The 26,618-nt window shown below is 44.5% G+C and overlaps 1 protein-coding gene across 2 annotated transcripts in view; it reads left to right on the top strand.

Annotated features, from left to right (window-relative positions):
- Nucleotides 1-265: 265 nt before the first annotated feature.
- The window catches only part of PTPRG (protein tyrosine phosphatase receptor type G), a 747,279-nt gene continuing 720,926 nt past the window's right edge, over nt 266-26,618 (top strand). For both annotated transcript variants that reach the window (XM_073009981.1, XM_073009980.1), the window contains exon 1: nt 266-497. In XM_073009981.1, coding sequence (XP_072866082.1) covers nt 413-497 — 85 coding nt within the window. In that variant the 5' untranslated portion in view covers nt 266-412. The remainder of the gene's footprint in view (nt 498-26,618) is intronic.

Raw genomic sequence — 26,618 nt, 5'->3', positions numbered from 1 at the left:
GCTCTCGGGCTGTGCTGCGCTGCCGACTCAAGTTGGGGATCCTCGGCTGCTCGCCGCCGCAGCCGCCGCCGCCTGCGGTCCCTGCCCGCCCCGGGCCCGGGGCATCGCCGCCGGCCGCCGACTCCGCGCCCTGTCCGCTCGGCTCTCTCCTTTTTGAACGGAAAGCAGCCCTTCTCCGCCGAGAGGATCGTCCCCAGCGTGGCTCTGCGTTCCCGGTCACTTTTTGAGATTTTCCGGGGGGCGCTCGGCGGCTTCCCGGATTCCAAGGGGACTCGGGCCGCCGAGCGCGGGGGGCCCGTGGAGCGGGCGAGCCGGGGAAGCGCCCCGGCTTAGCGGAGGCTCGCACGGAGGCAAGAACTTATTCAACAAGTTTATCCCCCTGCTTTCCTCTTTTCGATGTGCGTTTTCGGACATGCGGAGGTTACTGGAACCGTGTTGGTGGATTTTGTTCCTGAAAATCACCAGTTCCGTGCTCCATTATGTCGTGTGCTTCCCCGGTGAGTGCCGGCCGCCGAGGGGACGCGGCCCCGGCCGGTGCGCGTTGGGGATGCAGAGTTGTCGCCTGGGCGCGGAGCTCCGGCGCCCGTCCGGGAGACCCTGGAGAGGGTGGAGGGTGGCCCGGCGCCCGGGGAGTAGAGAAGGATCTGCTCCGCTGGCTTGGGCGCTGTTTAGGGAGGCTGGCCTGGTGGTCGAGGAAGGTGGAGGCAGGGGCCGGCCGGGGAGGGGCTGGGGGACGCGGGGATCTGCTCCCGTTCCGTTTTGGGGGGCCTGGGGAGCTGGAATCGGGAGGAAGGGGTACTTGCTTTGCTGACTCGTCGCCGATCGGGAGAATTCGAGTTGTGGGGCGGCTGGGGAGACTGAGGCCATGGAAAGGATGCTTCTGTGGGTTTTGGGGGGCCCGAGATGAGCCCCCTCGCTCCGGCGGGTATTGAAGGAGCTCAGAAGGTGGGGGTTTGCTTTGCTGTTCTCCACCCCTTTGGGAAGGCTAGGTTTCGGGGAATGGAAGTCGGAGGCTGGCCGCGGAGGACTGAGGATGTGGGGAGCAGCCTGCGTTCTGGGGTCAGGGGCGCCCTCCCCCGTTCTCGGGGCTGGGGCGCGGGCAGCCCTTCGGTGCTGGCATGAGGCAGCCTCCTTGGGTGCAGTGAGAGGGCAGGGCGCAGGCGACTAGGGGAGATTCGTGTCTCCCCTAGCCCCGACCGTGGCCCCTTCCCTCCGCTGCTCTGCTCGATTGGATTGCCGGGGTCTGGACGCGGGGAGGGGGCGGGGGCGGGTCGGCGGCCGGGTTGCCGTTCGCGCCTGGGCTGATTTTTTCCTGTCTCGCGCGCCTTGCCTACCTTCATCTTTGCCCTTTTGCAGGCTGTTCGCGGCTGGCAGACCCAGAGCCGCCCCTTTCTGGCCAGGTTAAGACAGGAACAATATTGGCCATTGATAACGAGAATAAATCACCTCACGTAACGGTGTGAGGCTCGGCGACCCTCCACTTCCAGCCCTCAGCTGGCAAGCCCCCTCTTCTCTCCTCTGGGGAGGGCAGAGGCCAGCTGCCTCCCTCTCCTCTCTTGCAGGTCCCCTGGGCAGCAGCCCCGAACTCCCTCGTAGCTGTCCTGCTCCCTCCCTGGGGGTGGAGGCCAAGTCCTGCCCTAGCCCGGGGAAGGTCTGGAAGAAAGGGGGCGATTGGCTTTTCATCCCTCGCTCCCCTAAGGACAGAGAATTCCCCGTTTTTCTGTCCTCTCATTCGTCAGCTCCTGGATACCCGGAGGTGGAGGTTATCTGAATCAAGAAAAAGAGGAACGTGCCTCGAGGTCTCCGCTCTGCTTGGTTACAGCCGCCTGTCCCCGGGCGGGTGGAGCGCCAGTTTTTGGTGCTGCGGGTCCTTTAGTCCAGTCGTGCGCCGTGGATCAGGGCGCGGGAGCCCTCGTCCCTCTCGGGGATCCCTCTCGGGGGACTGGCAGCGAATGCCCCCTTTGCAGATTCGGGGATGGCCTCGAGGGGCAGAAAGGCAAAGCACCGTCTTGTCTTCTTCACCCTCTTTTCTCTCTGCGCATCCTCCTGCCTGCGGAGCGGCACGGAGCTCCAGCCCAGAAACGCAGCTCGGAGGCCGAGGGAGGACGTGCGTCCACACTAACCCTGGGGCCTGGGGTTTGCCCACTGGAGTCCTCCCTCTACGGTAGTGTAGGCCATGGGGATATCTCCCATTAGAAACAGCTGCCTTCATTCACTTAAGGACTACTGCTCACTATTTGGGTTAATCATCTCCCCCTGCTTTACCACGGACTTGCCGGTTGAGCGGGCTCAGGTGCACACGGGTTGAGCTTTGTGAGGGCCACTCTTTAATGGGTGCAGTGGGAGGCCGTGGAGGACAGACTTGCAAATTAGAGGAATTTCCAATTCCACTTCTGTCCTTCTTGCGCTCGGGGATGCAGTCAGTGGGCTGACTGTGGTTTTCTTTTCCCTGGTGTTTGAGGAGGCTTGAGATCCAAAATGGGACTGCCAGGGAGCGTGCTTTCGTGGGGCTTGGACCATTTTCGTCTTCTCATTTTCTTTTCGCGCCTACGCTGCGAGGTAAATAGCCCCTTTCCTGGTCCGGGAGCCGAGGGGTGTCGGAAAGGGAAAGGACAGTGGTGGGAGGCGTAGGGAAGAGGGCGGTTTGGTTTGGAAAAGTGCAGCCCGAGAGAGGGAGCAGCAGGCTTTGGAGCACGGCAAAGTTAAAAAATATCAGAGCTTTGGAAGAAGCTGGCTTTCTGTTTTCCGAGGTTGCCGCGGCGCCGCTGGACCTCAGGGGGCGCCCCCGAGCCACTGGTGGGGCTCCTGCCACCTCCACACTGGTCGTCCTCGGCCACTTCCACGCCGCAGGGATGGGGAGCGCGTGCCCGGGTTCCGAGGCTCTGGGGCTGCTGACGCGCCTTGGCGCGAGGAGGCGGCCTCGGCCTGGCGATGCTGCCCCGGTCTTTCTCGAAACCCTGTGGGGGCTGGAGTTCGCCTTGGGACCCCCACTTCTTGCCTGCTATAACCTCGAAAGCCCTTATCTGTTTGACACGAGGGATAAAAATGCTTCTGTTTTGGATTAGGGTCCTCCTTGTGAGGTCTTAGCCAAAATCCTTTGTTACTTAGTATTTTTGTTTGTTTCCTCTCAGAATCATAACTCAGCATAACTCTTCAGTTGCATTTGAGTTTTCAGCTCCTGTTTAGGATGTACAGGTTAGTTGTAGTTTGGGCAGGGTTTTGGAAACACAGCCCTGGCAGGAGCTTTTTCCCAGTGGATTGGAAACAGTGGATTTTAGTCTTTGAACAGCAGTGTGGCAGGTTTGGGATCCATTCAGCGTTAATAATGCTTCAAGCGATCCTTTCCAAGTACAAAGCCAAGAGTGTTACCAAACATGGTATTACGCATATTACGTTTCTATATATCTTCATAAAGCACTGCAGAAATATTTACAAAAATAGCAAAATATAATGGATCCCCCATCCAACTTCAACACTCATAACTCAATCTTTCATGTCTTCCTCCCCAACACCTTATAATTTTAAAGCAAATCCTACACATAGTTCATTCAAATTGATACATATCTCCAATCACTGGGAATTTAATTGCCTCTGACACAATATAAAATGTGTTAGGTTAACCTTTTATCTATTTTACGTTCTCAGGCTATTCAGCAGATTTTTTTTTTTAAATTGATTTTTGTCTTTCGGCCCTCAGAGTGAAACTCTGGTTTTGATATGTTTTGTATTGTAATTACATTACATCTAGGATGCTGTCATTGGAAACACTTCAGATGGATAAGCTCAGCTGTGTACCTTGGATGTGTCAGAATTGGAGGCTCCGTCATTAACATCGGGTGAATCATGAATCTCCCTCTAAGCTGTCTCTTATTTGCATGCGCGGGCTTTAGTTCTGATGGGCATCCCTTGTGGACTTAGGAAAAGGCAAAAGTAATATTTGGAAGTCAGCAATCTTTCTCTTGACAGGGTGTGAGCTTGTACAGGGTTTTTTTCACTCTCCCTCATGTATCATGTTTGAAAATGAAGAATCTTTACCGAGTCTCTAAACTGGGTTCCTTTGACACAGTTATGGAATAAAATTTTTGGTGTTTCCTTCTAAACAGTGTTCACATTTGAGGGTTGATGGAGTTACAGCACTAATAAAGATAGGCATACACAGGGCCTTTTGGAAATAGGGGAAGTTGTTGCTGTTGCTGGAAGAAGAAAGGTCATAGGAAAGGTTGGCTGATGTGGGAAAAGTCATTACTCATTACTCCATAGTGAAGCTTTGAGTATTTCCCCTTAATTATGGATCTGTTTTCACTGAATAAAAGATTATGTTGTTGTTTACATGAAGCAATCCAGGGCATGCTGACGATTTAATGCAGCAAAACAAACAGCCCTATCAGATTTGCCTTTCTATTCTAAACTGCTCCCAAGTTAGCAAAGTAGAATCAGTTATATTCCTGTGTGCCGATTGAAAGTAATTTTCTTGGCATTCACCTGAGATCACTTAAAATGCCCTAGAGTAGTTGTTCGGGAGCCTCTCCTACTCCCTTGCCTCCCTTCCTTTTCCTGGAGACTTCTTTTCTTTTTTTGAGGTGGAGTCTCACTCTGTCACCCAGGCTGGATTGTAGTAGTGAGATCCTAGCTCATTGTAACCTCTGCTTCCCAGGTTCAAGCGATTTTCCTGCCTCAGCCTCCGGAGTAGCTGGATCTACAGGCGCGTGCCACTATGCCCAGCTAATTTTTGTATTTTTGTAGAGACAGGGTTTCGCCATGTTGGCTGGGGTGGTCTTGAACTCGACCTCAGGTGATCTGCCCACCTTGGCCTCCGGAAGTGCTGGGATTACACTTCTACTGGGCTGTTGCTTTAACACTTTGCTTTTACAGTGAAACGTTGTTTGTTCTTTTTAAATCTGGATTTCCATTCAGCATGTGACAATGAAATGCCATTTCTAGGCAGGATGAAGATTACAATATGTGTACATTCTGAATTAAGAGATTTAAACAATTGTAATTAATACTGTCATCCTGGGTTACATTTCATGTGGTCACATTCCATAACCCGGAGTTTATGGGAAAAATTTAGGGCATCTGAAGTTGCCTCTAAAGCACTTGATGCCCTGAAATTAGCCCTTTGTTTGCTTTGGTTCAAAGTTGACCTCTGTTAGATGTTGATGGTGGTCCCTCAAATTGTTTTTGGCTGTATCCTGTTTAGAGAATAAAATGGGCTGTTTTATTAATATGGAAGCCAAGAAGTACACTGCTCCCCACCTTTAATTCTCCACCTGAGCTTAAGCAGCCACCGATGAGGGAGTGGCTCAGGAGGTGCTGAGAAGAGCCTGCTCTGTGAGGGCTTCTTTTGGGATTTGGCAATAATCACTGAATTTGTCCCAGAATGAGGTTGCCTGTGCAAATGATTAAAAGATAAGGCTGGGCACTGTGGCTCACTCCTATAATCACAGTGCTTTGGGAGGCAGTAGGGTCGCTCCAGCGACCAGGAGTTCGAGACCAGCCAGGGCAACATAGGGAGACCCTGCCTCTACAAATAATGAAACACTAATTAGCTGGGTGCACTCTTTAGTCCCCACTACTTGGGAGACTAAGGTGGGAGGACTGCTTGAGCCCATGAGGTTGAGGCCGCAGTGTACTGTGATCATGCCACTGTACTCTAGCTTGAGTGAGACACAGTGAGACCCTGTCTCCAAAAAAAAAAACCAAAGTCCATTTGCCAGTCTGAGAAATGGGCCCAACCATCTTGCTTGGAAACGAACTACATCCAGGACTAGGGCAACGTTCTGTGCACTTAAAAAATCAGTTGTACTTGTGTAAAAAAGAGTTATCTGATACGGACTTTGCTTTGACTTATTTTTGGTATTGTGTTTATGTGGAGTTGTAACCAACAAAATCAATAAAAAGGATAAGTATATTCCAGAAACCTGTATTTACTTCCTGTTGCTTTTCCCTACAATTTGCCTGTTGCAAATTTCTAAGAACTCAGGATTGTTAATGGCTCTTTAAAAAATGTCTTAACGTAATATAGGTAAATTTCACTTTCAGGAAAGTCTGTGATGATTGAGATGTAGAACAGATAAATTTGTGGTTTACTCAGTGCGAAAAGGATTATTAGGCGTAAGTGATGGCTGTGCAAGATTGCTTTAAGTAGCTAGAGGGCTTCTTGAGTGATTGTCCCCTCCCATTGGGACAACTATAATTGGAGGGACCATTTTACCTGGTATCATTTGTAGCAAGATATTTGGTATTTTGACAGAAAAATATATTCTGTGTGAGATAGCTTGCTGGATCTATGCAGGCCCAAGGTTTTATGATTGCAGCCCTTAATACAACTATTAAAAAATTTTTGTTTTTGGTCAGGTGCAGTGGCTCATACCTGTAATCCCAGCACTCTGGGAGGCTGAGGCGGGCAGAACATGAGGTCAAGAGATCAAGACCATCCTGGCCAACATAGTGAAACCCCGTCTCTACTACAAATACAAATAGTAGCTGGGCGTGGTGGTGCGTACCTGTAGTCACAGCTACTTGGGAGGCTGAGGAGGGAGAATCGCTTGAATCCAGGAGGCGGAGGTTGCAGTAAGTTGAGACGGCACTACTGCACTGCAGCCTGGGTGACAGAGCAAGACTCCGTCTCAAAAAAAAAAAAAAAAAAAAAGATTTGTTTTAAGTGCTTCCAGGGATAGGAAGAGGAATGACAGATGATGAGGTTTCTATATGTGCCTGGTTTCTCTTTTGGAAACTTCCCAAATGGAATTGGGTTGTGTTTCACTTGTACTTGGGGTGGATGTGGGGAGGGAGGTAACTTACATATTGAATGAAAACTTTGATGTGTGTCAGCCAGTTGGTGAGAGTTAACCATACTGTTTTGTCAGCATGTAGCTGGAAGAAATCTTTTAGGATCCTGGAACTTGTTAATGCTTTTTAATTTGTTTTCTAAACTAGGTAGCTATTGAGAGTTATACAGAATATAGCAAAGTAGGTAAGAATATGGCCTCTGGAGCCAGCCTACCTCTGCCATTGCTAGCTGTGCTACCTTGGAAAAGTTACATACCCTCTCTGTGCCTAATTTTTTTTCTTCCTCTGTGAAATGGGGTGGTGATAGAAGCCTGACTCCTAAAGTCTTTGTGAGGCTGGAATGAGAATGCATATAAGGACTTAGAGCTATGCATGGTAAATAGTAAGTGCTCAATAGCCATTTTTTTAAATCAGAAGTTTTATAGGTTTATTTTTGTAGAGACAGGGGCTCTCCCTGTGTTGCCCAGGCTGGTCTTAAACTCCTGACCTCAAGTGATCCTCCTGCCTCAACTTCCCAAAGCGCTGGGATTACAGGCCTGAGCCATTGCTCGTGGCCGCCATTTTTATTTTATGTGTTCTTAAGAGATTTGGATAGGAGTGTATGGAAGGAGGACAGTGGAATTGAAAAGGACGACTGTATGTATAGACAACTTTTTAAAAAAATGGTGTAAACATATGTGATGGGTTTTTGTATCTGTCTTTGCTGTTGAGGGTGAGGAGGAGTGGGGATCAGCATGAGGACATCCTATGATTACTAACAGGTTACATTTTGAAGTTTAAAGAAATGAGAAAGCTCTCATGAAGTCTGAGATATCACCTTGCCCACATTGCAAAGGAGGTCTCTGCTATCTCAGCTTAGAGTGGGAAAAATGCTTTCTGCGGGCTTAAAATGTGTCTGATGAATCTTCCAAATCCCTGTGTAGAAAGAATCGCCTGGTCCTGCATCCTGAGATGTTAATTCCTCTTCTCAGGCCTTACGGACGGTGTGGTAATGGAGGAAAATAGGTTACTCATTACTGGGATTCACTTTGGCTCCACTGATGGGAAGCAAACAGTAGTTGGGTGTTTGCTTTTGTTTTACACTTGTGTAACACTTGACCACATTCATGTCCTGTCTCTGTATTTTCATGGATTCAGTGCTACAGAGCATAGAGAGAGAACCAAACACTCATGCACACCTCGTGCCCTCTAATCTTTTCTTTTTTCTTTTTGCAGACTGAAATCAGCATGATATTTTTCTGGCCAAACAACAAAATGTGATTTTAAACTACTCAGTTTAGCTATTTTTGGGGAGTAGCAAAGTGACACAGTTGGCTGCTGAATTCTAGCAACTAAAAAAGAAAAAAATGAAAGCATAGTTCATGGAATATGTAACACTTCCATGTAAGAAAATAGGACAACTGGTCTTATTTTTGGGTCTGTGATACTATCTTTCTAAGTGAGTGAAGCAGCGTGTTGTATAATGCAGTGGATATACTTTTGAGGAATTCATACTAGTTACAATATACATCTAAGAGGTATTTGAGTTATCATACCATTACTGCCTCATGAATCCTGCAGTGCACTTAAATCAGATCCACTCATTAATTGGGAATGATTTGGATAGGGGACACAGCCATAAGCAATTGACCAAGCATACAAGCATAGTCTAGATTAGTGAGGAAATATTACTGACTTTTTAAGGTTGTCTCGAGAACTTTTTAAGATTTGTGAAAAGGATTTATTTACAAAGCAGTGGTTATTTATGAGTTCTACCTGTTTTTTAAAATGCCACTTTTCCAGAAGCGTTTATCTCTAGTAAGCGTGGAGGCTTAGCTCTGTCCGTGGGTAGCTAAGGGTGGTTACCCTTGGGTGGTTACCTGACATCTTATGGAAGTGGGATTGGGTGGCGCTGGGGATCTGGGAGTTTCAGATATACATATCTCTTATTCAGAATCCACACCAAAACCCCAGAGACCTGGGTTGAAATTCTTAGTTCATTACAGCATTTACCTTGGGCAAATGGGCCTCACCCTTTTAATCTATAAAATGGGAATAATAATCATAATAGCCTACGCTTACCAGGCACATGTGATCTGTGCCCCATACTTGAGCATTTTATATGCTTTTAATCATCCCCGGAAGTAGAAACCGTGATTATTTCCACTGTAGGGTGAAGAAACTAAAGTTGAAGAAGGTAGGTCCAAGGTCACTGGGCTAGCAAGGCGTAGGGGTGTTGGCGGGCGTGGTGGGGGGTGTGGGGGGCGCGGCGGTGATTGTAATATGTTTCTCTAATCATTGCTCAGGATTTTTTTTTTTTTTCCCAGACAGAAAAAAGTTTTTTTTTTTTTTTTTTTTTTGAAGGGAGTATGGAAACTAATTTTCCTAATTGCACAGGAGGGCCAATTGAAAGATCTAGCTTTTTTTGTATTTCACCCTATTTTCCCATATAAGCAAGTGCCATAAACACTGGGTGAAATACTGTACTTGTTACAATTAAATAAGTACGTAATGCAATTAGTATACGATTTTATTTGGTTACGTTGAAGAGATGACCTTTCAGCAAAGTACTTGAGCTTCTGAATAAGCTGATAATAACTGTGGATAGAGACTGAATTTGTTGGTGGTGAGTTTTTTTGACACTACTCCTCTTCCAAATTACCTAAATTGATTTGCTTTGTAATTTGAGAACTTTTGTTTGGGGCTTTGAATATGGTTACTTTGTAATAATGCGGTATTTTTACTGTCCCATGTATATCATCTAAGTGTGGGCAGCAGGCTGTGAATCATAACTTCAGGAAAGGTCTGAGGGTGTTGTGTTTGGCAAGAGATGGCTTGGATTCTGCATTTTTCCTCTGGAGTTTGGAACTAGCCATGGGAGCCAGCCAAACCAGCTGTGGGATCTTGGGCAAGACCCTCAATTTCTTTGGGGTTGTTTTCCTCACCCTTCACTAAATGGCTTCTAAATTTTTTTTCTGGAATTTTAGAGATTGTTGATTCTAGGCTAGGCAGTTTGGAAGAGTTATGGTCTTTTTGCAATATACAAGTCGGATGCCCGGGACGCACTGTGATCTGTGAGGTGCACTTGTTGACTTTTTTCTGTGAGGGTTTGCTTCCTAAGGCATTGAGAACCCTTCCATTATCTTGCTAACCTTGCTACAGATTATCCTGAGGGACTAGCAGACAAGGTGGTGAGTGGAACTTGGTTAATGGAATGCCTATAAGCTATTTGTTGTTGTTGTTGTTGTTGTTGTTTTTTAAACATGAAACCTTATTTCTCCTGGAGACCCAAGTAAAAAAAAAAAAAAAAATACGGAGATTTGCTCATGCCAACAAAATTATGTGTAGCCTTTAAAACTATCTAATGTGATTTATGATTGGAGTGGTGGGGGCAGACATCTTTGTCTAAAATGAGAAACAGAGCTACTTCTGGATCTTGTGTCTGGAAAGGAGAAATGGAGAAAGGACAGGCATTTGGGTTATCTGGAATTCTACAGATGTTCTTTTGGCCATACTGCGTTTAAAAGAAAAAAATAAATTAAAAATTAAGAATGTTAAAAATCAGTCATTTGGCATTCATGCCATCAACAAGTTTCTGTGTGCCTAGAGCATGCCAGGCACTGTTCTAGGCACTGAGGAGACAATGGTGACCAAAACAGATGGAAGCCCTGGCCCTCATGAGAGCTTCCCATGAAAGTCTGGGTTATTCTTGAAAAATAGGAAGGTCTAACAGCCGAGGGCCTATGTTCTTGCTAGGCAACAACATTAACCTGAAATTAAATAGTGCTACCCCTTGGGATGGGGCAAACACCTGGCCCGTAGTGGTTATTTACAATACTCAGCTGGTACCTGGAGGTGTTTGCCACCCAAGCATAGGTGGATTTTCCTGAGGGACAGATTTTTTCTTTGGACTTGTTTGGGGTTTTGTATTGCCTGGATTGGTCACGTGTAACCAGGTGTGTGCGCGCATGCACTAGTGCGCGCAGGTGCATTGCTGGCTGATGACTTGACTTCTTTCCTATCAATCTCGCTTATGAAGCTGAAGCTCAGCTCTCCTGGCTGTGTCCTTTTCTGGCTTTACAAATGGCCTGCTGCTTGGATATTGCACAGTCATGTGTTGACTTCCCTGGTTGATCTGAATTTTTGTTAACTTGTTCAATTAAAACAAAAGTGTGTTTTGAAAAATCGCTCATTTAAGAGCTGGTTCTCTTGATCACTTTCTTGTTATCAAATGGCCCAATAAGGGGTATGATGTGGGGGGACAAGTGGGGAAAGCCAGTGACTAATGGAGTAGGATCTGAGTACGTTAATATTGGAGATGCCTTATTGGTGGGTCCTTTGCTGCTTAGTTTTTTTACACAATATTGCTGCCCTCCTAATTTTTGCACATGGATTTCCAATAAATGATAGAAATAGTGCACATTTTAATTTTTACAACAACAACATGTGAAAGCTTGAATTTGTACACAATAGAGTGGCTAGCTTTTGACTATTACAGATGTATGATTTGATGGGATGATTCCTTCACCCTTGTTTTAGTACATGTTCATTAAGTGGTCGCTGTAATATGTAATACATTTACATGAATTCCCCACATATGATTCAGAGCCAAATTAGACTATGTTCTTTGAGGGCAGGACCACATTCCTCCTTGTGTTGTATCTTTGGTGTGTTGGTAGCAGTAGTCATGTTTGAGGGCTGACAGAATGAGTAGATAATGCTCTTCAAATGGTTATAGAATGTTTTACAAGACACTGATGTCATTGCATGTATTTTCAATATATCTCATGTTTGTATATTGTGTCTTCTTAAGAGATATGCTATCCAAGGTTAATACCTTCCTCAAGATAATTCTGAGTCTATATATTGTCATGGTGGTTGAAGTTTATCTTTAAAAAGAGAAAAGCTAAATTCATACCTTCTGTTGGCCACTAAGATATCTATTGCTGAAAACAGGATTCTGTACTAATTAGAGGACAAATGTATCTGGGACCGCAGGGTTATGTTTTGATGGTTGCAATGGTAGTAAACCTTTTTTTTTTTTTTTCCTCTCTTGTGGAATAATTTAAGCTAAATTCTGTGAATACGGTGCTCATTGTTTCAAAAGTGGCCTTGGATCTTAGGGTTGATTCAGGAGAAGGTAGCCTTCTTATTTCTGCTTTGTTTGTTCCAGAAACAGTGAATGAGGTATGCAGAGAGCAGCAGAGCTTGCCTCAGCTGACAGTAGAGCGTGAAAATGAATGCTGATCTGTTGTCCAGTAATGGCTTTGTGCAGGTTGGACTAGGAGAAGGGCTTGCCTGAGCTGATCATTTTTGCTTGGTTGACAAGTACTAGTTGATCACCAGATCTACTGCCCTTGATGAGACAGATGTTGGCTGGTGCATCATGGTGATTCCAGATGTGCGTAGGCAGAAGCTAAGTTTTCTAGAACACATTGCTAGTCAGTGCCTGCCCTGTTTTATCCCTCTTCCCACCAGTTGTTTTCTCTTCTACAGCAAGTCATTTTCTCTTATTTACGTGTGTGTAAAGGTTATGAGTGGAGGGTGCAGAAAATCTCTTGACAGTTTTAGGCACTAGCTTCTCATTTTCCCAGTTTGATCAGAAGCTGCTGAAATTATTTCATGTGATAGAGGTTTGCATGATAGAGGTCTTAGTTCATTGTGGGTTGCTGTAACATTACCTGAGACTGGGTGGTTTATAAAGAAAAGAGGTTTATTTAGCTTACAGTTTTACAGGCTGGGAAGTTCAAGGGCATGGCCCTGGTGTCTGGTGAGGGCTTTTGTGCTGCATCATAACATGGCGGAGAAGGTGGAAGGGGAAGTGGACATGTGCAAAGAGAGGCAAAACCCAAGTGACGTCCTGGCTTAATAACAACCTCGCTCAAGGGAACTAATCCATTCCTACAAGAAATGACTCGGGCTTGCCAGAATGAGAACTCAGTCACTGCCTTGAGAATGGCACCAAGCCATTCATGAGGGATCCACCCTCATGACTCAGACAACTTCCACTAGGCTCCACTTCGCAGCATCACCATGTTGAGGATCAAATTTCAACAAGATTTGGTGAGGACAGACTGAAACCATAGCAGTGCATAACTCTAGCGTTGGAGATCTTTCTGAACATATTTTAGGATGTGGTTTTTCAAAGAACAACTCAGTTGCTACTGATGTTTCTTAACTGAAATGAGGGAGTTGCTGGTTCTTGAAATTTCTGTTGCTCCTTATGATGTGAAGTGGGGGTAAAATGGATTTCTGGGGAGTCTAGGGGAAATGTAAGCACTCTGACCACATAAACAAAGGATTTTGTGAAAATAAACCTTATGTGCCTTGGAAATTTTAAGTGGGGTTGAGGGAATGAGAGTTGAAGACAAGTGGATTCTGATGAAAGAGGCCAGTGGCAAATGTGTATTTAAAAAAATATGCATTTTTTTGCAGGTACCAGAGTGAATCCCAGCTTTGTCCTTGGCTAACTTTGGCCAGTTACTTAACTTTATTGGTTTTCTTATCTTTAAAATGGGATAATGAGAATTTCAACCTTCTTGAATCCTTGTGAATATTAAATGAGATGTGTGTGCGAAGCACCAGAAAAGCATTAGGCACACAAAACTTTTTTTTTTTTGAGATGGAGTCTCAAAAAAAAAAAAAAAAGCTTTGTCACCCAGGCTGTTCAGTGGCACGATTTCATCTTGCTGAAACCTCTGCCTCTTGGGTTCAAGCAATTCTCCCTGCTTAAGCCTCCCGAGTAGCTGGAATTACAGGTGCCTGCCACCACGCCCGGCAAATTTTTGTATTACATAGAGATGAGGTTTTGTCATGTTGGCCAGGCTGGTCTTGAATTCCTGAACTCAGGTGATGTGCCTGCCTCGGCCTCCCTGGAGTTGGAGTTGATATTACAGACATGAGCCCCTGTGCCTGACTGGCACACAAAATTTTATAAATGGTAACTGTTTTTAAAAGCCAGTGCTTAAGATTCATGAAACAAAAGTGTGCGTAAACATGCTCTCAATGAATGCTGTGCAACTCTTGTGAAGACATGAGAGAGAGGTGGAGCTACGACAGCAGAGATCCCACAGCAAATAAAGTGGCAGAACCAGAATCTGAACTGGCTTTTGGCTGCTGTCATGCTTTCTTCTGTGCAGAGCCGGAGTTCAATGAATTTAAGGCTCACATGGCTACCAGGAAGAATTTTTTTTTTTTCATTGACAGAGGTTTAGCAAAGATGACTTTTAGGGTTTAATTTGTCCTATATCCCCCACCTTGAAGAAAAAGGTTTTATAGCTACTCTTCATATTCTCATTGCTGAAATTATCAGCACGAGTAGGGCACACATGCCTTGCTGTATATCTTTGTGTTAATATGGGGCCAGTCACACCCGCTAGGTGCATACAGATGGGGACATTGAATGAAAGTGAACAGCATATGTCTTTTTTCCTGTTCCTGTGTGTTATTTTGCAGTTTTTCTACAGAGGAATTGGAGATTGGCATTTGAGCTGATGATCCTCAGTCCCATAGCTGTGGCAGATGTTGCTAATTGATCACAGAGCTCTTTGCTACTGAAGCCTGAACTAGGTCTTAGAATCATTTTCAGTAGTTGGTCTGGGAGAGACTTTTGTGCCATCCCTGTGCAGATGAACCAACCTTCGAAAATAGCATGAGAAAGAGAGGTGTATCCAAGTGGCTACTGTATTCTTGCAAATAGGTGTGCTGCTACATGGGCAATTTTTAAGGTTTGCTGGTCCATGAAATTGATTTGAACTTACATTTGACTCACGTTTGTTTATTCAGAAAAAAAAAAAAATCCAGTCTCTTGATGGTGGTTACATCATATTTTAATTGGTGAGGTCCACTAATGGAGGTTTAGGGATCTAAATTCACTTGCTTTTTTTTCCTTTCTTCAAAGCCCAGAGGTTTTGCATCAGATTATGGTGCTTGTAGGACTGTTTGTATTCCAAAGTGACACCTTTCTGAATTCTTAGCTATTTAAGTAAGTGTTAAGAATGGGCTTGATGACAGCAGTTTTTAAAAGTGTGATTGACTTATTGGATCCTTTCCCCCTGTTGTTTATACCTGATAAAGTGTCTTATGTTTGCTCTGAATAAGTTTATTGTGACCTTTAGGGTAGCTTGTTTCTCAAAATTTGAGTGGTCCTCTGATTAGTGTTATTTTTGATAAGGAAATTGAAGAGTAGGGATGAAAGGTGAAAGGAATTCATTTGCGAAGGTGACATCAGATAAATTTTGGGTGCTTGGTAACATGCCAAGTACTCGGATGACATCAGGTAATCCTGTATTTGTTTCCTGTATTTGAGTTTTTCCACCTCAAGATTTCTTTTGACGTTGAGCCTTTGCTTAGTTACTGTGAAATGTCTGTAGAGCTCTCTGTTCAATATGGTAGCCACCAGCCACATGTGGCTAGTAAACACTTCAAGTGTGGCATGTCTACATTGAGATATGCTTTAAGTGTAAAATATACACCAGATTTCAAAGACAAGTGAAAAAAGAATGTGAAATATCTCATTAAAACTTTTCATTGACTGCCTATTAAAATGATATTTTAGATATATTAAGTAGAAAATGCCATTGAAATTACTGTCACTTGTTTCCTTTTACTGTTTCATGTGACTACCATACAATTTTAAATTACACATGTGGCTCGCATTCGTGGCTCGCATTGTATTTTTATCGGACAGCCCTGGTCTAGAGAGCTCTTTCCAACCTTTTCTTACCTTCCAGAAGAGCATTTCACAGCTGTAAACCCCTGTGTGACACTGATTACCTGTTTTCTCTTCCCTGCCCCTTCAAAATGTAGGGTTAAGAGAAACTTTTGTAATTGATGGAGAAGGTTGTCTCCTGGAAGATACTGCCTCTGGGATATTCCGGGTATGTCAGGATAGCAAGTGAGGGTCATTCAGCTTTGCGTGCTTGTTTACCCATCTGTGAAATGGGGTAACAGTCCCTGCTCCATGAGGTTGTTTGAGGAGTAAACGAGGTAAACCATGTAAGGCATTTGGCACAGGCCTTGGCATCTAGGGAGCACTTGAAAATAAAAGCTGTTATTATTATTTTACCAGCTCATGAGTAGACATTTAGCAGAGTTCCTGCCATTGATTTCTCCCTCTCCTGGTTCCTGTTGGTGCTGCATCGTGGGACATGTGTGGGTTGCAGACTGTTCCCTGCTACCTAGGAAATCCAGGGACAGCATCTTGCTTGAGCTCCTGCTCAGCAATTTGAAAGGTAGAAGGGAACTTGGGGATTTTCAGAGATTGCACATGGCCTGCGGAAGCTCCTCGACAGACTGATATAATCCATTGCAGCAATCAGCCCCTGGTGCCTGGTGAAAGAGGCTTTATAATCCTGGACTCTTGTGTTTGCTTTCCTGGGTATTTCATGAATAGCCAAGCTCATCTAGGATCCAAGCTCTGGACTCGAGGGTATTACCCGTGGTTCAAGCTTTAATACAGCTGTAGATTTATTTGAACAGTTGGATCGGGTGGTGGTCTCTGCGTCTGAGTAGTGCAGAGACATCCAAAACCCCCTCTTGGGATGTTTGGTTCCTTTCTCCAACAGAATGTTAAAATGGGTGGCTTTTCCAAGTAAAGTAAATATTCGGTACTCTCCAGCCTGCTTCTTAATTTGGAAATTAAAATGTGGAGAATGTGAGAGACAGGACATACCCATATGAGAAAACAGTTAGGTCTGCCTAGAAGGGCTTCTAGCTTGGGTCCCATTGTGTCCATGTGCATTCACAGGCCAAGGACGTGGGCAGTGGTGGCTAATGGCCAGGGAGGGAAGCAGAGGGACAGCTGGGAAAACCCCATCCCTGTTTAATTGTTTTGTTAGGTTCCCGATGGCAATGCTTCCTTCCCAGGGAGTGTTTGGCCGGGTGGACACATGCCCTTTGTTTGGTGCAGGTGATAAGAATCTGGGTTTCAGTGGTAAGTTCTTTTATGAGGGATAAACAAGGATGTTAAAGTCTTGCAGTTAGGGTGTTGAAGGGTCCTTGGAGGATCCTCAGGCCCCATCTGGAGCCTTGGAAACTCAGGGGAGGGCTTCTGAGAGCAGCCTGTGAGTCCCCACATGGGAATGGGAACAAAAGGAGTTCTGAGGACTACCTAATCCTCTCCAGCAGAGCCAGACTTCAGAGTGACTCTGGAAGAGACCAGTCCTCCAGACCTTTCTGTCCACACAGAACTTTGGCCGAGTTATCTCTTGCCACATTATCAAGGCATACCCTTTCTAGGGAGTGCTGTGATCACCTGCATCTGCCTCTAGTGACAGCTCCCTCTCCCCGTGTCCCTTCATGGGGTCTGGGAGTTTTGTGTACTATTTTCCACTGTAAGCCCCAAGGGAGGAACATCTCCCTCACCAGGGGTGAGGGAGGGCCCTGAAATTCTGCTGTTACTCCGACAGGTGTTTTTTACAGCGTGGCTAACACAAACCATTTGTTGAGTACCTATTGTGAACATGAGCTGGTGAAATAAAATAGCTTCATCTTAGGGGCTGGACACACTTTATCCGTAATTCATCCTTGCATTTCTGAGGTGTGCGAGTAGAGGTTTTGCTAAGTTAAGGAATTTGCCCTGTATCATGTAACGTTGAAAGCAGCGAAAGCCAGTCTTCCGACTCCAAAGCCAGTGCTCTTCCTTCTAACAGTATGATGCTTCTGTTCATACATGGATAACCATCTATGCGCAGCTTGTGAATTGCACTTATTGGATTGAATTTTGGGTACTTTTAAGAGCTGAGTTCTGAAAAGGAGAAAGGCCAGGTGAGTGAGGACAGAAGGCTAACTTAGACTGATGTCTTCATTTTTTGGCACTCGGCCACTGTAGGGATACATGGCGTAGGGTGAAGTCTTTGTATGTACAGTTGGTCCTCGAACAACATGGGTTTGAACTGTGTGGGTCCACTTATACGTGGTTTTTTTTTTTCCCCCCAATAAATGTCTTAGAAGATATTTTGGAGATTTGTGACAATTTTTTAAAAATCACAGATCAACCATGTAGCTGAGAAATATTGAAAAAAATAAAAATATGTCATAAGTACATAAAATACATGTACATACTAGTCTGTTAATGTGTTAACTGATGGTTTCTGTTACCAGTAAGGCTTCTGGTCAACAGTAGGCAATTAGTAGAGCTTCTGGGGAGTCCAAAGTTGTACTCTGAGCCAGGCATGGTGGTACCTGTAATCCCAGCTACTCTGGAGGCTGAGGCTGAGGCAGGAGGATTGCCGGAGCCCAGGAGTTTGTGGCCAGTCTGGGCAACATAGGGAGACCCTATCTCAAACAAACAAAACAAAAAAACAAAAGTTATACTCGGATTTTCAACAGTGCAGGAGTCAGTACCCTTAACCCTTGAGTTGTTCAAGGTTCAACTCTATTCTGATTTTTTTTTTTTTTTTTTGAGACCAAGTCTCGCTCTGTCGCCAGACTGGAATGCAGTGGCGCGATTGATCTCAGCTCACTGTAACCTCTGCCTCCCGGGTTCAAGCGTCTCCTGCCTCAGCTAATTTTTGTTTTTTTAGTAGAGATGGCGTTTCACCATGTGGGCCAGGATGGGCTCGATCTCTTGACCTTGTGATCTGCCCTCCTGGGCCTCCCAAAGTGCTGGGACTATAGGCATGAGCCACCGCACCCAGCCATCTGATTTATGGTTGATATAATACTAGAATGTATTTTAAACTTAGTGTTACATATGTTAATAAAAGTAAGGGAAAAAAACCTAACTGGGTAAGTGTGTTTTATTCCTGTGGCTAAGAATAAAGTAAAAGGACTTAATGATTATTATTTTCTTTCAGCTGCAGAAACCCTTCAGTAGATCTTCTTAAGTTACCTTGGGTAACAGGACATAATTATACCCTTGGTCTGCAGAGGGCATGTTAGCAAGGTACTGTGTGATTTGTACTGGTTTCTGGAGGTTTCCGAGTAGTTACAGGGAAGTAATATCTTTTGATGGAGAGAAAATATTTGTGTTTCCCTCACTGGCATATTAGTCCTTGAGCATAGCAGACCTGCGTTCTTGCTTTCTGACTTTTCAAAGCCTGGGCTTGATCCATTCTAGGGTTTTTCTCAATGGTATTTTTGGTACCCATCTATATAGCCAAGGAAGCAGTCATATAGCCGAGGATGATTTTTAAGCTTTTCTGGAGGTGGATACTCTTTGAATGATGAATCCCATCTCATTGTGCTCTCAGTTAGTTCTAGCCTGGAGGAGGCATTGTAAATCTAGTTGTTAATTCCCCGAGAGAAAGTTGCCGAAAGTTGCCAGGGTTTGTTTTTGTCTTTCTTTCCTGCGACACCTGTTAATTAGTTCCAGACACTAGCTAATCAGACTCAAGTGTAAAAGCTCTGGGGTGAGAAGGAAGGTCAAATCAGCTGTCTTTCTCCACACACAACAGAAGCCCTGGTTTTAGTAGCAAGATTTCATGGCATCCTTTTCCCCACCTTAGTTCCCTGACTCTGCATTTGATTCATTTCTGAGTGCAGGCTGTGCGTAGCCATGGGGCTTCTTGTCTCCTGTGGTGTTAAGTTTGTGTTTATCAGCTTTAGAGCATGTGGCCACGAGAATGTGAGGGGGGGAGCAGGGCAGAATAAATGAGAGAACCCATGGTTGCTTCTTTTTTTCTTTTCTTTTTTTTTTTTGTGAGACAGAGTCTCGCTCTGTACCCCAGGCTGGAGTGCAGTGACGCGATCTCAGCTCCGTGCAACCTCTGCTTCCCAGGTTCAAGCGATTCTCATGCCTCAGTCTCCCAAGTAGCTGGAATTAGAGGCACGCACCACCACGCCCAGCTAATTTTTATATTTTTAGTAGAGACAGGATTTCACCATGTTGGCCAGGCTGGTCTCGAACTCCTGACCTCAAGTGATCTGCCCGCCTCATCCTCCCAAAATGCTGGGATTACTGGTGTGAGCCACCGCACCTGGTCTATGGTTGCTTCTTTATCTTGGCACGTACTGTACCCTTATTTTATTTTATTTTATTTTATTTTATTTTGTTTTGTTTTGTTTTGTTTTTATTTTTTTGAGACGGGGTCTTGCTCTAATGCCCAGGCTGGAGTGCAGTGGCATGATCTCGCCTCATTGCAACCTCCTGCTACTGGGCTCGTCATCCTCCCATCTCAGCCTCCCGCATAGCTGGGACTACAGACATGTACCACCATGACAGGCTGATTTCTGTATTTTTTTGTAGAGACAGGATTTTGCCGTGTTGCCCAGGCTGGTCTCAAACTGCTTGTCTTAAGTGATCCACCTGCCTTGGCCTCCCACAGTGCTGGGATTTCAGGTGTGAGCCACTGCACCTGGCCCTTGTTTTGTTTTATTTATTAATTTTTTGTGCTGGGAATGCTGAATATATCATATATTCATACATGTCATTATATATAAATGATAAAAATCACAAGAGTAGCAACCACATGTAGCCAAAGTGGGAAGCTGTCCAGTACATTCTTTGTGGTCCTGGCACAACTCTTGAGATTGATGCTGTTTCTCTAGGAGGGAATGGGGACAGCATGAGATAGAATAATCTATCCGAAGTGGCGAGCACAGCCAGGACGTAGCCTGAGATGAACCCAGGAGCCTTTGCCTATGTTTAATAAGAGTGGGATTCATGTTAAATTTAACCATGTATTCTGTGTGTGTTGGGATGCTGTGAAGGGAAGGATGACCAGGCTCATTCTTGGGTCCAGCTGTTGACTTCTGGACCTTCCTGTTTCCGGGCTGTAGATACAGAAATGAATGCCTGAGATGTCCAGTGGGACGTTATGATTTTTAACTATTAGGGAGTTTCCTCTTTTACATTATTGCAAGGAAGGTAATGGATTCAAGACAACTGTTAGTGGAAATTCCATGTATTAGCACTTTGCTTGGGGTTTTGGGGGTTCAAAAAATGTGTGCAAAATGTCCCTCAAGCAATGTGTGTTGCAGTGTAAGGCTGAAGCTAATAACATGCTGAAATACTGATTCAGATCCCAAGTGTTCAGGAGCAATAGAGTAATGAGGGAAGACACCTTCCTGCGGGTATCCTGGCTGGTACTTTATGTATGCAATGAAGTGAACACAATAAAGTGAACAGAGGCGATAATGAGCATAAGGTGGTTGACCAGGAGGCAAATAGGCTTATTCCTAGAGCTGAATCATGCATTTCTGGGACTTGGACCCATATCTGCCTTGTATCTTAGGTGCTTCCTCATGGTATAAAGCCATTAGTGACTGCCAGCTGGCAGATGGGCCCTGCAGAGATTTGAGAGGCTTGGGAACCAATGTTGAGAGGCATGGGAGCCAATGCTGGATGCATTGACTGGCCGCTAAATGCAAGGCTGAGGCATTCAGACTTGGTTTTGTTGTCCATGGAGACGGAGCACAGGGAAAGGCTCAGTGGCTTCCTTCCAGTGGTCTTATAAAATGTAGTGTCTCTGTTCTTGGTCATGGACTAGCTTTGTTAGGCCCCAGTACATCTGTAAGATGGGATAATGGTCCCTGTCTCATAGAGCTGATGGAAGAGTTAGATGAGGATGTAAGCAAAGCACTGGTCCCTAGCAAACACATGATTATTGTTGTTCTTAGTGTACTGCTATTATTTTTGCCTGCCTAGCATCTCTTTAACATTTTTCGCTAATAGCACCTTTGCTACTCTTTGGTTATTGATCTTTTCTCTTCTCTGTGTTCTTCATGGGATCATCTGCTGATCGAGAAGCTCTGTCCACATCTTTTTGAGGGTGGTACAAAACTCAGGCTAGGCTCAATACGCCTTTTCTCCCTAGAATTGGCGGCTTGAGCCACGTGACATGAAGACATTCTCCTCTTTCTCAATTCCTGTTCCCTGAAGCTCAGAGCCACTCCGATCCTTGCCCTTTCTTTTTTTTTTTTTTTTTGAGATGGAGTCTTGCTCTGTAGCCCGGGCTGGACTGCAGTGGCTGGATCTCAGCTCACTGCAAGCTCCGCCTCCCGGGTTTACGCCATTCTCCTGCCTCAGCCTCCGGAGTAGCTGGGACTACAGGCGCCCGCCACCTCGCCCGGCTAGTTTTTTGTATTTTTAGTAGAGACGGGGTTTCACCGTGTTAGCCAGGATGGTCTCGATCTCCTGACCTCGTGATCCGCCCGTCTCGGCCTCCCAAAGTGCTGGGATTACAGGCTTGAGCCACCGCGCCCGGCCCCTTGCCCTTTCTAAAGCTGGATTGTTTGGCTCTTGATTGGTGTCTTTGAGATGTCCAAGATTCTTTCAATACATTCTTTTAATGCTTATGTTACAAGGGTTGATATGGGTCATTTTCAATCAAAGGGCACAAATATTAGCTGGAGGTACACAAAAGGATAGGTAACTAGATGTGTTGAGAAGGACAGGAACCTTCTCCCTTGCCTGCCAAAAATAATCCTTTAATAGTGGTTTCATTTCTCTGCTTGGTTTTTCGAGTTCATTCATTTTGAGCTTTTTATCTTTGGGAATCTGAGGACTTTTATTTTGGTGCTAGGGACAGCCTCTCTGGAGGAGACATGCTGATAACACTTAGCCTTAACTGCTTCTCTTGATTTTATTTGTAAATTAGAATCCTAAGGATCTGTAAGGAAATGAGTAAAACTTAATTGAACAACATTTAGAGCCTGAATTAAAAATAATAATAAAAAGAGTCTATAATGGTAAGAGGCCCTTGAGGATGCGATGAATGCAGAGCTGTGTGTCTGGGTGTGTATTTTGTCCACACCAAATCCCTTCTGTCATGTTTTAACTACTGCTTAGAGTGGAGGTCAGCAGAGTGTCTGATTACCTCCAGAGTTCCTCTCTCTTATCATATCTTGTCCCTTGCTCAGTTTCCTTTTCTGGCATTATTGGACAGCAAGTGTTCTAACTTAAAACCAATATGAAGCAATTTCATTTGTTTTTAACTATGAAGACGAGTGCTTCCAGCAGAGCACTGTACTTTCAAGTAAAGTTCAGTTTTTTTTTCCACTTTTTCTGGCTGGTGCCCAAAATGCATTAATTTTTCATTGTACGAGTTTGCTTATGTTACCCCGCTTTGATCTAAGGCCTTGTTACCATCATCATCTCTTTAAAACTGGGATTGTTGGCATCTGAATCATTTTTGTGTTTTATAGGTCCTTAGTAATCACAGCTTCAATGGGTTTGTCCAACCCTCACGCAGAATCTTATTAAAAATGCAGCATCTCCACCCGCCCCAGACCAATGGAATCAGAATTTGTGTTCCAGCAAGATCGCCAGGTGACTTGGTACATGTTGGAGTTTGAAGACTACTCTCTGTTTGAATGGGAATGTCATTCTAGTCTCCACAATTTTCCACAATTTTTTCATTAATTATTGAAGTGTAACAAATGTTCATTATAGAAAATAGGGGAATTCAGCTGAATGTGGTGGTTCACGCCTGTAATCCCAGCACTTCGGGAGGCTGAGGTGGGCAGATCACTTGAGCTCAGGAGTTCCAGACCAGGCCGGCCAACATGGCAAAACCCCATCTCTACTAAGAATACAAAAATTAGGCATGGTGTCTGGCACCTGTAGTCCCAGCTACTTGGGCGGCTGAGGCAGAAGGATCATTTGAACCTGGGAGGCAGAGGTCAGTGAGCCAAGATTACACCACTGCACTCCAACCTGGGCGACAGAGGGAGACCGTGTCTAAAAAAAACAGAGAAAAAAAAGAAAATAGGGGAATAATTCATATAGGTACATGGAGGAAAATGGAAATCTTCTGTAAATCATCTGTAACCTCAACACCCAGTCTTAACTTATGACTTGCCATTTGGTCTATAGCCATTGGGTGGGTTGTTGATGCATTTTAAAAAACAGTATTAGAGGCTGGTGTGGTGGCTCCCACCTAAATCCCAGCACTTTGGGAGGCCGAGGAGGGCAGATCGCTTGAGCTCGAGTGTTGGGAGACCAGCCTGGGCAACATGGCAAAACCCTGTCTCTACAAAAAAAGTACAAAAATTAGCCAGGTGTGGTTCCATGGCCTATAGTCCCAGCTACTTGGGAGGCTAAGGTGGGAGGATGACTTGAGCCCAGGAGGCAAAGGTTGCAGGCATCTGAGATTGTGCTACCGCACTCCAGCCTGGGCAACAGAGCCAGACTCTGTCTTAGAAAAAGAGAAAACAATATTAGGACACTATTGCGAATATTAAAACATCTTTTATTCAGCATGCAGTTTGATTCTTAGGAGATGAATGATGAAGATCCAGTTCTGTTTTGATCAATGGCACAAAATTCTCGAAGAAGCCTTCTTTTCTCTCAAACCTGTTTCATTTGCTGGGGACCTACTGTGTGCCAGATGCTGCTGCCTTCCTTGTGGAGCTATCTAGTTGGTAATCACAGTGGAAAATGAAAGGACACTGATTGGGCTATTGGATTATAACATTAATTTTTAGTGAAGCCTCTGGACAGTTGAGACAAAGGAAATTATTTAATGTAGTTTGCTTTCTGCTTACTTTTTCTTCTTTTTATTTTTTGCCTTGTTTTGCTACTATGGATTTTGATTTAATTGCTACTTTAATTGCTTTCATTAGGTGATAGATTCCTCTGATTGAGTAGACCTTTTCCATCCCAGAATATCTAGGATTTGAAACTTAAGGTCAGGAAGGACAAGTTCTTCAGTGGAGAAGGGGGATAAAAAAAAAAGGTGGTTGTCTTGGCAGCGGAAGCTTGCTAATTACACTGCCAGTTGTAGCATCTATTTATGTTGGAGGCACTGGGGACCCAATTAGCAGGTCATTTTCATGTAAGAGTTTTGGGATTGGACTCTGATGTATGAAGATGATATGGCAACCAGTGAGCACCTTCCCAGTGCAGGGGAATTGGAGGTGGTTTTAGATCTTGTTGCCTTGGATCTCCACAGGTCACTGATAGGAAACTAAAACTTGACTGTTCCTTCTGTTCGTTTGCACCACCGGTTTCTAAAGTTATCTTGTCTGCAGGGCCAACATTACTGAAAAGTAGCTACTTTTGAGAGCCTGGCTTCCTGGGAAGGAACTGGCCAGATTCTTACAATAGGGTTGTGAGAATCTGCAAACTGGAAACATAGGGATGGGAAAGGCACCAGGGACCAGGAGGGCACTGATACATCCCTTTGGTCTGGATCTCTCATTTGTCTTGGTGCTGCCTCCCGGAAAGAATCTACTTGGCTTCTTTGACTAACATGGATGTGGAAATGCTAGAGTATCATTAGCCAGACTGGGCTACTGTGTTCTCTCCCTGTTTATTCCTTATCATTTGTAGACTATGTGTTACCCAGGTATTTCTGTGCCTAGATATATGTGTCTGCTCCCAGCTCTCTGCCCAAATGTAGGACATAGAGCAGGTGTGACTCACCTGGTAGATGCCGAGAACAGAGGGGTCTGTGATGGCCCATTGCAGGGGCCACTGTTATGAGGGATGGGGGCAGTGTTCTGACTCCTTTTTATGTTACAGCAGAAATTAAGGGCCTATGGTTGTGGTGACAGTGTACACAGTCTTCATGTTAGCTTATTTGTAGCACTGATGGCAAGTATCTCCCTACATTATTGTGTAAAATAGAAATGTAGAAAGCAAACAGGCATGCTGTGTATAAAGGACTTTTAATAGAACTTGTAGCTATCATTTATTCCTTGTCCTTACATTTTTAAATTTTGAAATAATTTCAGATTTCTAGAAAAGTTGCAAAATTGTACAGAGGATTTCTGTGTGCCCTTCTCAGGTTCTCCAAATGTTAAGTTGATTGCATTTGTTTTTTCTGTACACAAAAACACTCCCTCTCTCAGACTCATTTTCTCTCAAACACACACTTTTTTTTTTCCTGAGCAGTTTAAGTTGCAGACGTGATGTTTCTTTACCTTTAAATACTTCAAGATGTGTTTCCTCAAAACAGGGACTTTCTCTTGCTTAAGTATAATACAGTCATCAACATCAGAAAACCAACTCAGATACATTCTGTTATGTAATTACAGACCTTAGTCAAATTTAGTTAATTATCCCACTAATGTCTTTTATTCTTCTATAGGAAACAATAAAGTTTTTTATTTTATGTTGTTTTTTGAGACAGGGTCTTACTTTGTCATTGAGGCTGGAGTACAGTGGCACAATCATAGCTCACTGCAGCCTCAACTACCTTGGCTCAAGCAATCCTCCCGCCTCAGCCTCTTGAGTAGTTAGGGCTACAGATGCACAGCACCATGCCCAACTAGTTTTCAAAATTTATGTTTGTAGAGACGGCCTTGCTGTGTTGCCCAGGCTGGTCTCAGACTCCTGGGCTTAAGTGATCCTCCCACCATATGGCCTCACAAAGTGTTGTGATTCCAGGCATGAGCCACTGCAGCTGGTCTTTTTTTTTTTTTTTAAACTTTTTTTCTGGTCCAAGATCCAAATCCATGATCACACATTACATTGGGTTGTCTTGTCGCTTTAAAAAGTCTTCTTAAATCAGGCACTTTCTCTTTCATGGCCCTGCCCCTTCAGGAATACAGGCCACTTAATTTTGTGGAATCTCCCTCACTTTGGATTTGTGTGATGCTTCCTGTGGTTAGATTTAGGTTATTTGCTTTTTATTACAGTTATGTGTCCTGTTTCTGAAAGGAGGCATGGAGAGCTCGTTTCAACTCTTTTTGATCTGGTACTCTTACTGCAGGGAGAAAATTTTGAACATATACCCCTATTATACATGCCTTCCTAAATTACAGTTGTACTCTTATACTGATGTTATGTCTATCATAAAACATTCCAGAAATACAAAATTTAGGGAATTTTTTTTTTTTTTTTTTTTTTTGAGACAGAGTCTTGCTCTGTTGCCCAGGCTGGAGTACAGTGGTGTGATGTTGGCTTACTGCAACCGCCACCTCCTGAATTCAGGCAATTCTCATGCCTCAGCGTCTGG

This window comes from Chlorocebus sabaeus, chromosome 22 (genome assembly GCF_047675955.1).
Source record: "Chlorocebus sabaeus isolate Y175 chromosome 22, mChlSab1.0.hap1, whole genome shotgun sequence".
Lineage (NCBI taxonomy): Eukaryota > Metazoa > Chordata > Mammalia > Primates > Cercopithecidae > Chlorocebus > Chlorocebus sabaeus.
This window is presented reverse-complemented; position numbering and strand designations above follow the sequence as displayed.